Here is a 16,755-nt window from a genome sequence, read left to right on the forward strand (position 1 = left end):
CAGTTGTCAACTCAAACGTCTAATCGTCGAATAGCACGCTATCTGGCCGTTGGAGCAGCAGATAGATTTATTCCTCAAATAACGTAGTTATTCGATAGATAAGTCCTATTCGTCTATTGAAAAATTGAATATTTTGTTAACTGACGAATAAAGTCTATCTAGCTGTTTATCTGGGCATTGAAAAATCGGCCCTTAATAGATCAGCTGCTAATTCTAGAGTTTACTAATTCTATAGATAAATTGCAGTAGAAAATTCCCAAATATTATGTTATTTTTTTCCGTTGGAATAGGTATTCCTGAAATTTTGTAAATTGATTAAAAACTTTAAATAACAGACGCAACATCTGAAATAATTAAAATCCACAGCATTCGTTAATCTAAAAAAATACAATCAAGCCAATACAAAATACAACACAGGTAAGTAAGTACAGATTACAGAAATCTATTTCCGCTCAATATAAAACTGCTGCAAGCATTTTGGATGAAAACTTCAATTTCGATCAACCGTTAGCAATTTTGCTTGTTTCCGTCCGTCCGTAGTTCGCAAACCATCGTATGGGCTTTAAAATTTTGTTACAATGTCGTTCAGGTAAATTGTAAAGTTTGAAGTTTACTAAATTGTACCATGGACCAATATATAGGAGGTTAAGTGACTTGAAATAAACGTACTTTGTTGAAAGTGTTTTTAGATAGGTATCTAATTATTAGAATCGTGTAATATCTATACCTAGAATATAACCAAATTTCATTTGCATTGCAACAAAATATTATGTATTTAATCAAATCATCATAGCTATTAGCTACTTCGCTGAAATGTGTTTCATATTTTAGGTAGGTAGTAAATATTTAAAAACAATATAATTCCGAATTTCATTGAAATTAAATATTATTGTGTTTATTTAAAATTATCACAGCTACATCGCTACATGTGTTTCCTAAAATTTATGTTAATATTGTTAAATATTTAAAAACGATAAAAACAAATGACAAGAGATTTAAGAATACTTAAAACAAAACCCAGACGCGAGAAACCGCGGGGAAAGCTAGTTAATCGTACTAATTTGTTATTTATACTAGAAAAGGTCATGAAGTAGACACATTACACAAATATAATTTATAAAACAAATACGTCTGTCTCTAGAATTAAGCCGAAGTCATACCTAATACCGCAACACCGCCGAAACCTTACCTTTACGATATTATATTAGGTTATGTTAATATTCATTAATTTTATGAAGACGCCTCTATAGACTTACATGTAGAAGTAAGAATAATATTATGTATTATATAGTCGACATTATTTATTAACCGAGATTTAATAGGTTTGATTGCCGGTGTATATTAATAAAAAAAAAGACGGGTTGCACTCCGGGAGTGCCGGCAGAAGTGAAAACTTGATTATTAACGTTAAGCATGTTTGATATTTTGGAATGGTATCCGTCTAAAAAAAAAAAAAACATCCGTCTTACGCTTTTTCGATCAGGCCACGTGTCCTGACGCGAGTTTAAGATTTTATACCCAACGCCGCTAAAGAAGTTTTCACTTCAAAAATATTTTAGTACGGCAATTAAAATTTTTAAGAATGTAAATAATTTTATAAAACACGCTCCTGTTGGTCTTAGCGTGATAATATATAGCCTAAAGCCTTCCCCGATAAATGGGCTATCTATATCTAACGCCGAAAGAACTTTTCAAATCGGACCAGAAGTTCCCGAGATTAGCGCGTTCAAACTTCAAACAAACAAACAAACTCTACAGCTTTATAATATTAGTATAGATACGTCAAAATTGCATGTGTCTAAGAAATGTATAAAGAAAAATTTCTGCACATAAAAACTGACGAAATAATTACATAATGCCTATGCAATACAATGTTGAAAACAAAGAGAAATTAAATTAAAATGATTAACTTACTATCGGGAATACTCACTAAAAAAGAAACTAATTGTCGTGTCATTCCGTGTTAGAATTTTCTAAATCGTTTCAATACTTTTTAGTCTGCATTTATTTTAATGAAGTCAGAAATTCTTGTCACATACAACACAAAAAAGTCCGCCCGATTTGAAAAAAAAAATCACTTTGTTTGAAATGTCTATTTGTCTACCCTAGTATAAGAATAATTGTTTAAAATGTGAAAAACTTCCAAAAAAAATCTACCCAGTCGTAGTCGGGACGAACAGCTAGTATGTATAGAGTACAATGGCTCCCATAAAGTCAGTGTCATGGCGAATCGATAGGGTCGTGAGGATATGACGTCACACTAACATCCCCTTTTCCAATTATTCGACTAGGGGTGGTGCGTCATTCACTTCTTGTTAGAAACCTCACAATTTTGGATTTATTTTATATATTTTGAAGGTGAAAAGTTTCTTTTTAATATTAGGGTAGATTTAAAGCTTTTTTAAATTAGGGTTGATGTTTCGTTTTCACTATTTTTCAATGCAGGACAAAATTATGTAGGGCTCTTTTTTATTTCTTATATATATTTTATGGCTAAACTGTTAAACAGATTTAATTATATTTTACAATAAAGATTGATTAATTTGATTTTTGCAGAAAAGCAATCAATTTTTTGGCACAAATACGTTTTATATGGCTTTAACTATGATAACGGGTATAATATTATATGACATAATTTTATAATATTTGTAAATAACTACTTGCTCTACAGACAGGCACGGTTTCGGCATTGTTTAAATTTCCTTTTATTTAAGATGTTTAGATAAAGTGAAGTTCAACATATTGTGAATAAGTTTGATTTATGTGGTATTTTATGAGTAATTTTGGCTTTTAACTAGAAATATCATTTATTTTCAAATAACATAAAAAATACATAGATCATTCAAAAATGTTAATAATGTGAGGAACTATATGGCGTCGCCAAAAAGAGAAACAGACAGGTCAATAAAAATATTTGTGTGGGCTAAAAATGCGTTTCCATTTTATCCAAACCACAATAACTGACGTACATATACAAGGTTTTGTTTTTTTTTCACTTTTTTTGTATAGTTTTGTGTTCTATCTAGGTATATATTGGAGGAACTAGTTACGCCATGGTTGTACGGAGATGACAAAATATGTTAAAAAGTTTATATTTTAAATTCATTCTATTCTTTATAAGTACAGAAGATTATTTTTTTAAGAATAATTTGGTTTTACTGAACTATGCAATAAAGAAGAATGAAGGAGATTAGTGTAGACATGTAGCGTTTTTAGAAAGAATTGATTTATTTGTATTTAAAACTCATAAAGTAGATTAAAAGTTAAAAGTTTAAGCAACGAAATCATTTCTCTGGTCACTCTTAAATAGTTACGTGTGTACTGTTGCATTTAGTCTATTTATCTGGAACAGCTGAAACGATTTCGATGCAACTTTTCTTATTATCATGTCATGACACATAATAATAATTTTATAATCTATATTTCCATTAATAAATGAATTCCGCATTAGAAGTCAGTTTCTATTTAAGTATTTTGTTTTACTATTATTCAGTTCTTTAATACTAAATAATTATTGTCATTAACTTTTTAATAGGTTCTTAGAATAAAAATAATTGAAGCAAAGTCAGAGGACTGCATTATAATCCTAATTAAGTAAATTATTCAGCATTTCTTTAAAAATAAGAAAACAATGTAAAATTAAAAGGCTCTACTAAATTAATATCTAAAGAAAAGTAAAAAAGAATAACTAAGACGAAACTTTCGCTAATTTTCTAAGACAGGGCAAAAAACGGTTTTTTATTTCATTTCTTAACAAGTTTTTAGATGATTGAGTATATTTTTATAGAGCTCTACGATTTTTAGTTCAATTTATGAACAGTAAAGTTAAGTGGTAAGGGTCGATCCTTTAATAATATTATGCCAAAAAGTCTTATTCTTTCTTATTCTTATATTTGGCAAATGTAAGTTTTAACATATTTTTAATGACTGTTACTCTAAAGTGGTTAGAGTACACCCTAAAAAGCTAAAAAATACGCTTTGAATGAAGAACCTTACAAAAACTTACCTATATCATCAACTGTTCATTAATCATTATTTACAACTGCAACTTCACAATCTGTAAGGACAACACGACATATTGTGACATACCAACCCGCACTTGACCAGCGACAGATTATGGTCTAAATCCTGTAGTTAGCATATATGCATACATATGAACTGATGATTCAGTTAATAATGACAGTGTACTGATAAATGTGTATTATCTAGTTATCTATAGACTTGTTCATTATAAGTGCTACTCATGTTAATTTCTAATTAATTGTTGTAAATATCTACATGATGTCATGTACTACGACTGTATGTACATTTCAGAGGAGGCGCCTTTTTGTAAAGAAATTAGGCAATCATTATGTGGTGTAATAATTGTTTGTAATCTATTTGAATTAAATTACATTTCTATTTATTTACATGTTTAACCAGAGTCTAATTTTTTATTTAACAAAATGCTCTACCCTACTAAAAGACGTAGAGTAGAGCATTTTGTTAAATAACATTTTCTTTCTAGTAAAAACAACGGATATAATTGTTATATTATATCACATGTAAATGAACTTATTTTATGTTGGTTTAAAAGATAGAGCACTTAAGTTTCTTGTTGCTCCATATTTAAAAGTCAGTTTTATGCTTGCACAAAACATACTGTAATTCGCATATCACTATAAGAAAATATTACACAAATAATAATAATACTAATAACTACACACACAGCCTTAACTCATACAAAACAACTAAAAGAAATTAGTACAGGGTGTTCGGGTGCTGAAAACGGATGCAATTCAGGATATCTCAGCTATTTAGCCACGGGACTGACTTTCAACGACATCCTAACGATTTTTGGGTTCAAGTTTATTGAATTATATAATATGGTTCATGATTTATATAATTTTAGATTTATATTATGTAAGAGTAGTAAATCAGGCTGTGTAATAACAATATATAAAAGAAATATAAGAACACGAAGAAATAATATTATATTATATTGGGAAAAATAAGTGTTTTTATTGTTAGATATAATAAAAGAAAATAGATAGTTACATAATTAAGATTATGTCATAATAATATGTATACTCGTACAGTAAACACAAATACTTACCTACTATTATAAACGAGGAATTATAATTAAATACACAACATAGAGTCACAAAAAAATAAAGCACCCTTTATAACGTAACAAGAAAGTCCTATATGTTCAAAATTTTATAAGAATAAAATAACATTGAAAAAGTAAAGAAAACAAATACAAATTCGAATTAATACAATCTGCATAATTGTAATATACTTTACAAACAATAATTAACAATGTTGATCTAAATATTGCTTTCAACAAATTGCCTAAAGTTTTAGCCAATTCTACTAATTTGTATTTATCCAAGTTTGTGTGGAAGATTGAGATTGTTGGTCTTTCCAGTTTACTTCTGAAGCTCTATTTATCTTAATTTGGCATACATATAAATCCAGATTATTTCTATGTAGGCCACTGTGTAAGCAGGTAATATATTGTTACCAATATTATAGGTTAAAACTACTTTTTAGAATATTTATTTCATGTTATAATATGATGTTGAACGCTGACTTTCCGCATTCTCTAAATATCATCATTTTTATGCTATACTTCGTGATCATGGAAACTACTACTTCGCTTCTATTCTATTTGCCAGATTTTTCACTTAATTAGATCGCGTGAGAATCAAAAATGTATAATTATTATCTTAGCTAAGAGAGAAAGTGGTTCAGGTTGGTTTTCTTGTGACCGTTTTATTCGTAACATTTAAATGTTCAATCCATGTAATGGATGCCCCAGGACGAAAAGGAAGGCAATAATAGGTACCTAAGAGCCTGGGGAGTGACAGTGAAATGTCAATACGATGACCTTCAAGTCTGCGCATGTGGCAATCTCGTGTCCTTTAAGGATGTATTCAATAACATAATGAATGTTTATATCGGATGAAGAATCCGCTAACGGAGCAATTAGGATTACATTATCGATCGAGCAGAACAGCTGAGCGAGGACTCTGCCGGGCTGTTTCGACGCAATGCAGATCACGTGTGTCGATCAACCTTAAGGCTCTTCTGAGTCCGCCCTAAAGCGCCATCCCTGTCTGGCGCGCGGGGAAAGCAAGGCGCGAGGCGAGAGAGAAAGCGCGAGGGTTGGTTCTGTCGCCGGCGCGTCTGCGTCGCGCGCACGGCGCACCGCGTATCGATGTTTGCGCGCGCAAGCGGCTAGCTGCCTCGGCTTCCAGAGTCATTCTGTGCGGAGTTCTCGTCCAGAGCGGTCGCAGCGCGCTTTCTCCTGGGCGATCCGTCGGCATTCGGGCCGGCGCCGCCGTCGGCGATGGACCACGACGAGGATAGGTCCTTGTCTCTGGGAACGGAGGTCTCGGCCTCCGTGCCCCCCCCGAGTCCTCTCACGGGATGCTATCTGCTGGCCGTCATCGGCGAGCCTCACACTCAAGAGGATAAGGAGATTATCCTGCAGCGCCTCGTCAAAGGTAAGACGAAAAGCCGGCCGGCGGCGCGTGTGAAAGTCGACATTTTCCAAGTCTCGGACGAATATTCGCTATCTGGAAGAATGTCGCGATTAGATTATTTTTGCGGGCCGGTGCGTCCACTTTTTTCGTTACGTCATCCGTGACGTCTGGAGTTTTTCTAAGCCAGTTATCTAATTGAAGCAATTGGAGTACAATCATATTAGTGGATAACTATCACCTGCTTATTAAGGACACGTGTAATTTGTATGGAGATGAAACCTTGCAAGGGATTGATGCACAAATTGGATAATGGAAAAAAATTACGATTCTGCGTCGGACGATTTGTGGTGTGACATAGTTAACTATTGCTCTATATTAGATGATTTGCATTGTTAACGAGCGTTTTGTTATTTTCCATTTAATATGTAAGGACACATTTCGGAAAAGGTGTTTTCGTAATTCAAAAAGTATTGTGCAAAAAAATATGGAGCACCGGCTTTTTAATGTAGAGTCATTATTTTGTTTTTTGTTAGAGTCGATGAAGTTTGACTTTTCTCTTTTAAATATTTGCTTAAGTATTTAATTACTGAAAAATATATTTAATGAAATGTTAAAAAGAGATATTATCTTTTTACGTTATATTATCCAAACAAGTGAAAGTACAAGTTATATTGTTTGTCAATAAACATTAATGCGGAAATGCGTCAAAACAATTGAGCCTATTTTGGGCACTTCCGGTTAACAGTTATTAGTTTTTGTTTAGAATACGTAACTATTTGCAATTATTTATTCATAACGTCTATTACACCTTAGAGTTTAGACTGTATTTAAAATAATTCGAATTACTTTAATTTCGGAAAAATATAAGGAATAGAGATATAAAATACCCATGCTTGGGACCGACATACTTATTAGATATACTTAGTAGCAAATAAAAAATATACAGTTTTATAAAAAGGTATAGTTTTTGGTGCATATTTTTGTCTTATTTTCAAGACCGTCGGTCATGTACACTAAATTGTTTTAAGTTATAAATTATTTGTCTAATGTAATTAGTTTAGATAAGCTTTTTACGAAGTTGAGAAATGAAAATCATGAATTAAATTTCAATTAGGTATTTCTGAGTTTTTAAATAAATACAACATAAAACATCATATCAATTAATTATTAAAATAACAAAATTGATACAGATATTCATTTAAGATTTCCGCTACTGACCTACGGCAACAAATTATTATAACCACTTATAACTAAACGCATAAATTTCACGCCAATGCAATTAAATTAGGTTTAGTCTTTTTTTCTCACATTATGTCCGCTAGAAATTAATCTTATATATTAAAAGGCATGAAGTATAACTGATTGTTTCGTGGATTTCACGGAGACTTTTCACATTATCTATATTAACCAGCTGTGCCCGCGATTTTATCCGCATTGCTTATTGGCTCTTATTGGTCTTAGAGTGATGATAATATATAGCCTATAGCCTTCCTCGATAAATGGACTATCTAACTGTGAAATAATTATTCAAATCAGATGCGTGGTTCCTGAGATTAGGAGCGTTCAAGCGAACAAACTTTTAGGCTTTATAAAAATATATAATAAATAATTAATCACGTACCTACAATTATTTTGAAGCAAAATAATATTTATTATTCGGATATTATCTACAATTTTAACTCTTGTTTGGTTTAATCACAATTAAAATTGAAAAAACGGAAGCTTTTTTTTAATGTTTACACGAAGGAATGCCGACTCTTTAAATTCTGTATTTTCCTAGTTTTAGAGAAAGAAGAAAGAAAGAAAGAAAGAAAAAAACATTTATTCCTAGAAAAAGGTACACACACAAGAAGAAAACACAAAATAGAACAAGAAAGAAAGTACGATACATAAAATTAGACATAAAATTAGACATCATGTTCGCTGAGAATTTCGTACTGTGTGTGCACTGCATTTCCAGAAAAGGGTCTTGAGTTCAGCTTTCTGCCATACATAGAACAGAACATAGTTAAAACTATACATTTTCTCTGAACTAGGACGCAAAATATATTATGTCGACGGTTCTTAGTGAAGATGCATAATACTCATATTGGGGTTTATATAGCAAGATTAGTTGATAGCTTATCAATGCAGCTGATAACAGATAACATATCTAAATGAAGTCATCTGTTTATGATAGAGGTGAAAGTTATTTTTGCACAACTCCCAAAAAATATGTTTATAAATATAAAACCCAAAGACTATGGGATCTAATTTAGTATAGGAACAGTAATTATGTGTCCAATATCAATTGAAAAATAAGATTCGTATATCAATAACGGTTTATTATTTTTATTTTTGTCTTGCTAAGAATAATCTGCGAAAAGAGTTTCAAATAATATTATCTATATGAATTGCTATCTATTAAATATTTAAATGTCCCAAAATAAGTTGTTGCTCATATTTCACAGGCTATTAGAAACACGCGAAGGACATAAAATCTATTAAAAACTTTCGTGAAAACTCCTTTGAAAGAACACTAAAATATAATAGAGACTTCACGTGAATTTGTAGAGCAAAAAATACGTTGTTTTGTCTATATAGAATAAGAGGATTTAATTTAAAATACACAAATATTATAAAATTTCGGTTAAAAGAATAAAGCATGGCGAATTCAGTACAAAAGTAGTAACACTAATTTAAAATATCTTTTATTACCAATTATATAAAATGTGATAATATGAAAACAGTGACAAGAAAGTATTTTTGCATACTGTAATAAAATTAATCGATACAAATATTTTGCAAAAACATTAACACGTTTAGTGAAGAAATAGATTATTAGTTCTCTTACTGCTTCACTGCGGATACGTGACAAAAAAATGTATTACGGCTCATTGCTTACACACTCGTATGGAAACTAAGTGTTATACATATTTAAGTTTACATAGCATAATATTACATTAAATTTGTTTTTTGATCCTTAAATTCTCAACAGAAACTGTAGAATATATACTTAGTAAAGAAAGAATGAAGGAATAACCATCTATCACTTTTTATAATACAATGGGACAGAATAGGACAGGAAAACCTGTACTTTCGAATTCTCATCTGCACTCAGGTGGACAGCTTACAAGTGACAGCATAGCCTTATTATTTTATGCTCTTATATCGTTCTAAATAGGTCACCTGGTGGTTCAAATGACCCATAACTTTTTCAACATGGGCCTGTAGTCTATATATAAAAAAAAACTCTTTATAACAAGTAAATAACGTTAGTTCTAAGGGTAAATTCGCTCTATACCCTTGACGTAAATTAGAAGCCGTACAAGGTAGGTCGCCGGCGAGACGGCTAAGCACGTGCCTGCTGATTTAGGCTAAGCCTATACATTTTTCTAGAATATAAATCAATTGAATATTGTTTTTGATAGTGGATTTTATATTAAACTAGCTGTCCGCCCCGGCTTCGCCCGTGGTACATGTTTACGTTTTCTCTACATAAGATCCATCCTCGTACTTCAAGAAATATAATAAAAAAAAAATTATCGAAATCGGTTCAGCCGTTCTCGAGTTATGCGCTTACCAACACATTTTGCGATTCATTTTTATATATAAGATTGTATTTGGATAACATTTTTAAAATTAAAAGGGAATTTTCTTTTTCCTACATCAATGATACAAAGAGCAATCATAACAATAATTAAAATGTTTTGATGATATTTTTTCTAGTTTTGATTATATATTACCAAATTAAATACAATTTAACACAAGACACTACAAATTTTAATTCTTTACCATAAAATTGTGTCGATTTACTCAATATTTTAAAGATAAAATATAACCCGTACCTATACGGGTAGACGTTATAAATTATTATAAAAGAAATGCAAACATCGATACATTGTGTTTTTAAACCATTTTAACCTACATGTAAAGTTAATTAAATATATGCGAAATTCCCTGGCGACTTCATTGAAAATATTGAAAAAATAAATAGCAGGGGGTGTTACTGGATCGATACCAAACCCAAATATGTGATTAAAAAAATTTTTGTCTGTCTGTCTGTCTGTCTGTCTGTCTGTATGTGAAGACATCACGTGAAAACTAACGGTTCGATTTCGATGAAACTTGGTATAATTATACCTTATTATCCTGGGCGTATAATAGGATACTTTTTAAATAAAATACGTAGAAAAAAATTAATCTTTTCAGTTTTATCCATAGACGTTGTTCTGTAGAACCGCGAACACACGTTGCGTATTATTATAGGCCTAGCCGTATTTGGGTCCAATATATATTTATAAGATATTTATTGATATTTGATATTTCTTCATTTTGAGTAACTCTGACAATGCAGAGTTACTCAAAATGAAGAAATAAACCATCCACGCGAAGACCGACATCTGCGCGGACGGAGTCGCGGGCGGAAGCTAGTTATAAATAAATTGTTTATTCTTCTATAAATTCCATCAAATATAACCCCTATTTTAAGGCTTTTATTATTAGTTCAATCAAAATTTGTTCACCCAAATACAACGTTTTTCAAGACTTGACGGAAGAAATAAATCTTACAAGATTTATGTGACATGTTCATAAGATCGTTAAATACATTGTATTTTCTTGTCTCACTTTATTTTCAAAGATTGTGGTTCCGCGACTAAGTTAACAATTTGAAATAAACGTTATTAGAATGCATTGTATATCCAATTAGAAATATCTGGCTGCAAGAAAGAAAGAAATAAAAACCAATTATTGAATTTGATATTTTTGGTTTTATGGCATTCAAATACTTTACAAATATAAATTTATAAAGAATAGAAAAAAACATTTATTCCAACACACAGCATTGTAATTAGCAGACATTTGACAATTTTACGGGAAAATGATCAAACTTCTTTGTTACCTAATCATAACCTAGTTCAAGGGCTCAAGGATTCCAGGGCCTCCTGTGTAAAAAAAAACAATCCTTTTACTGTTACCATATAAACAATTCGATAAACCAGTTTAAACAAGAGCCTAAATGAAAAAGTACCTTTGAAAATATCTTCTAGCCACAGACGATAGTTCAGTAATATAGATTCTACAGATAAAATCAAAGAGAATGATGTCCTATTTTGCATTGAGTCCGCCGGCCGTAACAGAAAGTATCGCAATTAACATCGTCGCGTCGCTATCTGCCATCTACCGTGTTTCCGTTACACTAGGAATTTCACGAAATATTATTAATAAAAAATAATTTAAATGTAGTATATTGATTAAAATTTGGGTTATTATTAAGATTGCCAGCGAGTTCTTTTACGAGGTACTAGGTACCTATCTATTTTACAGAATATTGTATTTTCGATATTCCATACCTAAAGGTATAATATAATAATTGCCAAATTACCATTATGTGTGTAACATTATTATTCTTGAACTAATACGAATAAAGTCTACTTTCAATTGGTGGGATTCTGAGTCCAACTGCATACTTTTAACGTAAGCAAAATTTTTTAAATACTGAATGTAGTGTTTAATATTTATGTTCGGAACAATATATATTCAGTGATTAAAATTTGCGTTATTACCCTAGCGCAAATCGTATTTTTCACAATAATTCAATTTTAAACACAAATAAATCCAACAGCCCTTTTTCATGAATATATTAAGTAGTTTCATAAATCCTGGAGACAAAGGGTTGACGAAAGGGTTTGATAAAGGTCGAGGCCAAGGGCGACGTTAGACGGATGATAATGGAAACAGACATAACGGTTGAAAGTATTGGCTTATTTATTGTTCGCGACTCGCGTTATAAGTTGATCTATTAATATATTGTTTAGAGGAATTTGTTGAAATTATAAGAATAATTTTAAACGTATAGGTATAAAATTATTTTACGTATAGGTAAGTATGTAAAAGATGACATATTTGATATTACAGGAATTCATGAACATAGGTAGGTATAAATGTGTAAAAATTGACACATTTTTAACACTTATACGATCGATTAAATTTTTAAACTATGAAGTATTCGGAATATTCATTCTTTAATTACGTGAGTAATTTTGAAGACCAGAATAAATCTTAATTCCAAAAGATACTTTTTTACTACATATAAAAGATAATTTCTAAAAGTAAAAAAAAACTATTAGGTATATAACATTACTTACTTCGATTATTTCATTTAACAAAAAAAAAATCATAATTTGCATAGTTGCGTTAGTCACGGGCCAGGAAGTGAGTTGCTCATATCCTTACGAGGGGGCTTCGGTCGCTTTGACCCGTTATGTTCGACAACGTATTTGATATTGACTGTCGAAAATCAATATACAGTTGGTGGAAGTAATTGATCTGTGGAAGAACATTGAATCGTTATTAATGGCTTCTTTCTTTTCTATATTTTTCTGAGACATGTGAAACATATTGATGAAAAAATAATTTTGATAAGAGTCTAAAAATGTCCATTATTTAATATAAAAATAACAATATTGGAAAACGACCTTAAAAGAAATCGGTAACAAAACAACAATTAATCTCAAAGTATTTTTTGTACTTTGTTTTATTTTATTTATTGAAATAAAAAAATAATAAATCACACTAAGCGGTTACATAAGTTGCCATTATAATAATTTATCTCTAGTTACCGGTAAGGAGCATTCCTTATTTCCGCATAATTTTATAAAGCTTACCTACGCCATTTTGTAAGCCCCTAATGTACGACGCCATTATAATAATTCAGGGCATTAAGGTGAATTAAACTCCTAAGTTATCTTCATTATCGCACCTGCTCCTGTAAGAGAAGATATATTACTACACTAGCTTCCGCCCGCGACTCCGTCCGCGCGGATGTCGGTCTTCGCGTGGATGGTTTATTTCTCCATTTAGAGTAGGTACCTACCTCTGACAATAACATCTTATAAATATCTATTGTACCCAATTCCCAAATACGGCTAGGCCTATAATAATACGCAACGTGTGTTCGCGGTTCTACGGAACAACGTCTATGGATAAAACTGAAAAATTAAGATTAATTTTTTTCTACGTATTTTTCCAGGATAAAAAGCATCCTATTTTACGCCCAGGATAATAAGGTATAATTATACCAAGTTTCATCGAAATCGAACCGCTAGTTTTCACGTGATGCCTTCACAGACAGACAGACAGACAGACAGACAGACAAAAATTTTTTTAATCACATATTTGGGTTTGGTATCGATCCAGTAACGCCCCCTGGTATTTATTTTTTCAATATTTTCAATGTACAGAATTGACCCTTCTACAGATTTATTATATTATGTATAGATAATATAAGCAATGGGATTAATTTAAAACACAAAGATGGTCTCCTGAAAACAAGTAACGTTTAGGAGTTAGAAGTTAGAACATCATATTTTTTATCTTGGTATTTTTATAACTCTTTACATAAAATTTGTTTAGATTATTTTCAAGTAGCGATGATTAAGTTAATTAATTTTGTAATGTTATTTTCTTGCAATAAAGAATTTAAAATTAATCATCAGTTCCCTTTCAATTTATTGAATATTGTGAAATAGAAATAGCTGAATTTTAAAAAAAGATGTCTTTCTGAGACTGGATTCTGCAGAATTGCAGATAACGTGATCTTTCGTATCGAAGTTTACAATCTGAAGACGTTAACTAAATGCAAATTAACATTTTACGCGAACCCTTGAACCTATATCTCCAAAAATAACGGAATAAGTGTTTATATAGAGGAATTTTATAGTTATTTTCCATGAGATTTTATTGTTATGTTATAAAACAACCTACTCATTTATAAGGCTACAAATAAGGTCCCTAAAATATTATCTTCAATTTATAACGAAGTATTTTTTTCAACTATCTTTTGGGATCGAATAAACTGCCTTTCTTTTTGAATTTATTAAAATATTTTGACACTAAAGATAAAAGTAAACATCTCAACTGCAACATGCAGAAATGTTTGCTAAATCAGCTTATTGCTTATTTGAATTATTACTATTAAAATCAGATTACGATTTAAATTATTACGATTAAGATATTAGCATATAAACAGAGCCTCAATAAATTGATGCACCAACACATCAAACACTGACGTCTTTCCAAAGAAATTCGCGCCATTTTTATGTTGGCGCTACATTATGTAATGTATTTTTGCATCATGAGATCATCGTTTGAACAGCCGAGGTCACGTCTCACACTGACAAAACATTGGCCTGTTTGGTTAAAGCAGGCACTTTGTAAATGACAAAAGGTTACTGAAGGTATCCCTAACTTTTTAATCTCTTACTCTTCCTAGTCCATACCTTTGCTCCCGTCTTCTATCTTTTCTTTACCCCTTAGAAGCACAAAACGCCTTTGCAGAGGCCTATGCTGTAAATGTTCATGGGCGGTGGTGATCGTTTATCATCAGGAGAACTACCAGCTCGGATGACCAGACTGACATCAAATAAAACAAGATTGGAATATAGTGTTAGTTAACATTTAGATACTGTTATTTTTCACACATAAAGAGAATTTATTTATTTGTATCTAGGCATAAAATAAAATGTTTAAGTATATCTGAGAAATATAAACTTTACTTGGACTAAATGGTATTCTATGAAATAGCGAGACTGTTTATTTACTAAGCCAACTTGACTCACTTGAGTTAATGTCATCTTTGCTTATAGATGACATATAAAAACCTGACCGAATTTCGGTCAAGGCCGATCGCGTAGACAACTGCAGGAGACACTATAATGCAATGTGCACAACTATTAAAAGAATATTTAGACGACCTATCTCATATATAAAATTGTCCCAGGACAATGCTAGTTTTTGAAATAATATCGTTATTATTGTTCAAAAACTATTTAGACCACCATTCATTCATTCATTCATTCATATTCATTTCTAATTGCCAACAGAGACATAGGATAAGCTAGTTTTAAAATATATTTAACAATCCAGATTAAATTACCTTTATCTACCAAAATATGGAAAACTAGATTTCCGTCCGCGGCTTCGCCCGCGTTTGCAAAGGAAAACCTGCATAGTTCCCGTTCCCGTGGGATTTCCGGGATAAAAACTATCCTATGTGTTAATCCAAGTTACCCTCTATATGTGTGCTAAATTTCATTGTAATCGGTTCAGTAGTTTTTACGTGAAAGAGTAACAAACATCCATACATCCATACAAACTTTCGCCTTTATAATATATATTAGATATTAGATTAGATGCGGCGATGTTTCACTTTCCGTCTAGAAAATAATATGACACATGTTTTTATATAGTCCAATTTTAGATGTTGAATAAACTGTTTTGCAGAAACATGCATCATACACTAATCTTTAAAGAATCTTGAATTCGTTTCTATACTTAATTGAATCAGCTGATACTAACGCAAAATCATGTATCATACGTATATTATTATAGATTTTTTGGCATTTCTTTTAAACAGGACACCAATTATTATGATAACAACAAGCCTATGAAAACAAAAACACAAAAAGAACGCACAAAAATAAGGCTAAAGTTCACAAACATTAAAATATTAAAGATGATTCATATACCATGACCCAGTAAGAGGCTAGACTGTAAAACATTAGGTTTCGACAAATTTCCCACACAAACAATAGCCCTATTGTCTACACTTGTTATCTTACATGCTGTTCTAGACATTACAACTTAAGAAAACAATCTATAAAGTGTTGATTATAGGCTTATATAACAACTTTGAAATGTTTTAAATGATACTGATGAGGTAATAAAAAACAATCGTCTAATTAATGAAAATTAAGTTTAGTTTTTGATCAACTTCCAAGCCTCAAAAAACTAATAGATAATGTTAAATACCAGTAGAAAAAGTTAAATAATAAGTAAGCGATTGTTGATTGCTCAATATATTAAATCTAACGTCAATTTAATTAAAGCTACTCTAAACTATATTATTGATACTAAATTCAATTTAGACTAACAGTTTCCGTTTCCTCAATTACCGTCTATCAATACTGAGTTAAACGCTAAATAATTTCTAGAATCTAAATGTTTATTCCACTGTTCAAGTCTGCACTGTGGTAATGATGCTGCAAATGACACTACAGCATGCTCATTATGATCATTAGTAGCTACTTACCGTGTTGCATTATTGTCAAATGTCCCTTAGGTACAAATAGGACTAATGTCACAGCACGTTTGAAGTGTTTAAGTGTTTGAAATCATTTTGTTGAGAAGTTTCTTGATCTAGGTCGCATTAGACATAGAAAAAAAAAATATGTGCCAAACTTAGGGTATAGGAAGCAAGATAGTAAATATAGCTTATGAAAAACTAAAAATTCATTGTGTATTT

General features: G+C 31.1%; 1 protein-coding gene across 1 annotated transcript in view; it reads left to right on the plus strand.

Moving 5' to 3' along the window:
* The first annotated feature begins 6,264 nt into the window (after positions 1-6,264).
* Positions 6,265-16,755, plus strand: part of LOC123698746 (microtubule-associated protein futsch-like) — a 101,208-nt gene continuing 90,717 nt past the window's right edge. The window contains exon 1 of the mRNA XM_045645494.1: positions 6,265-6,491. Within this exon, the coding sequence (XP_045501450.1) occupies positions 6,335-6,491 (157 nt within the window). The 5' untranslated portion in view covers positions 6,265-6,334. The remainder of the gene's footprint in view (positions 6,492-16,755) is intronic.

Source organism: Colias croceus, chromosome 16, assembly GCF_905220415.1.
Source record: "Colias croceus chromosome 16, ilColCroc2.1".
Lineage (NCBI taxonomy): Eukaryota > Metazoa > Arthropoda > Insecta > Lepidoptera > Pieridae > Colias > Colias croceus.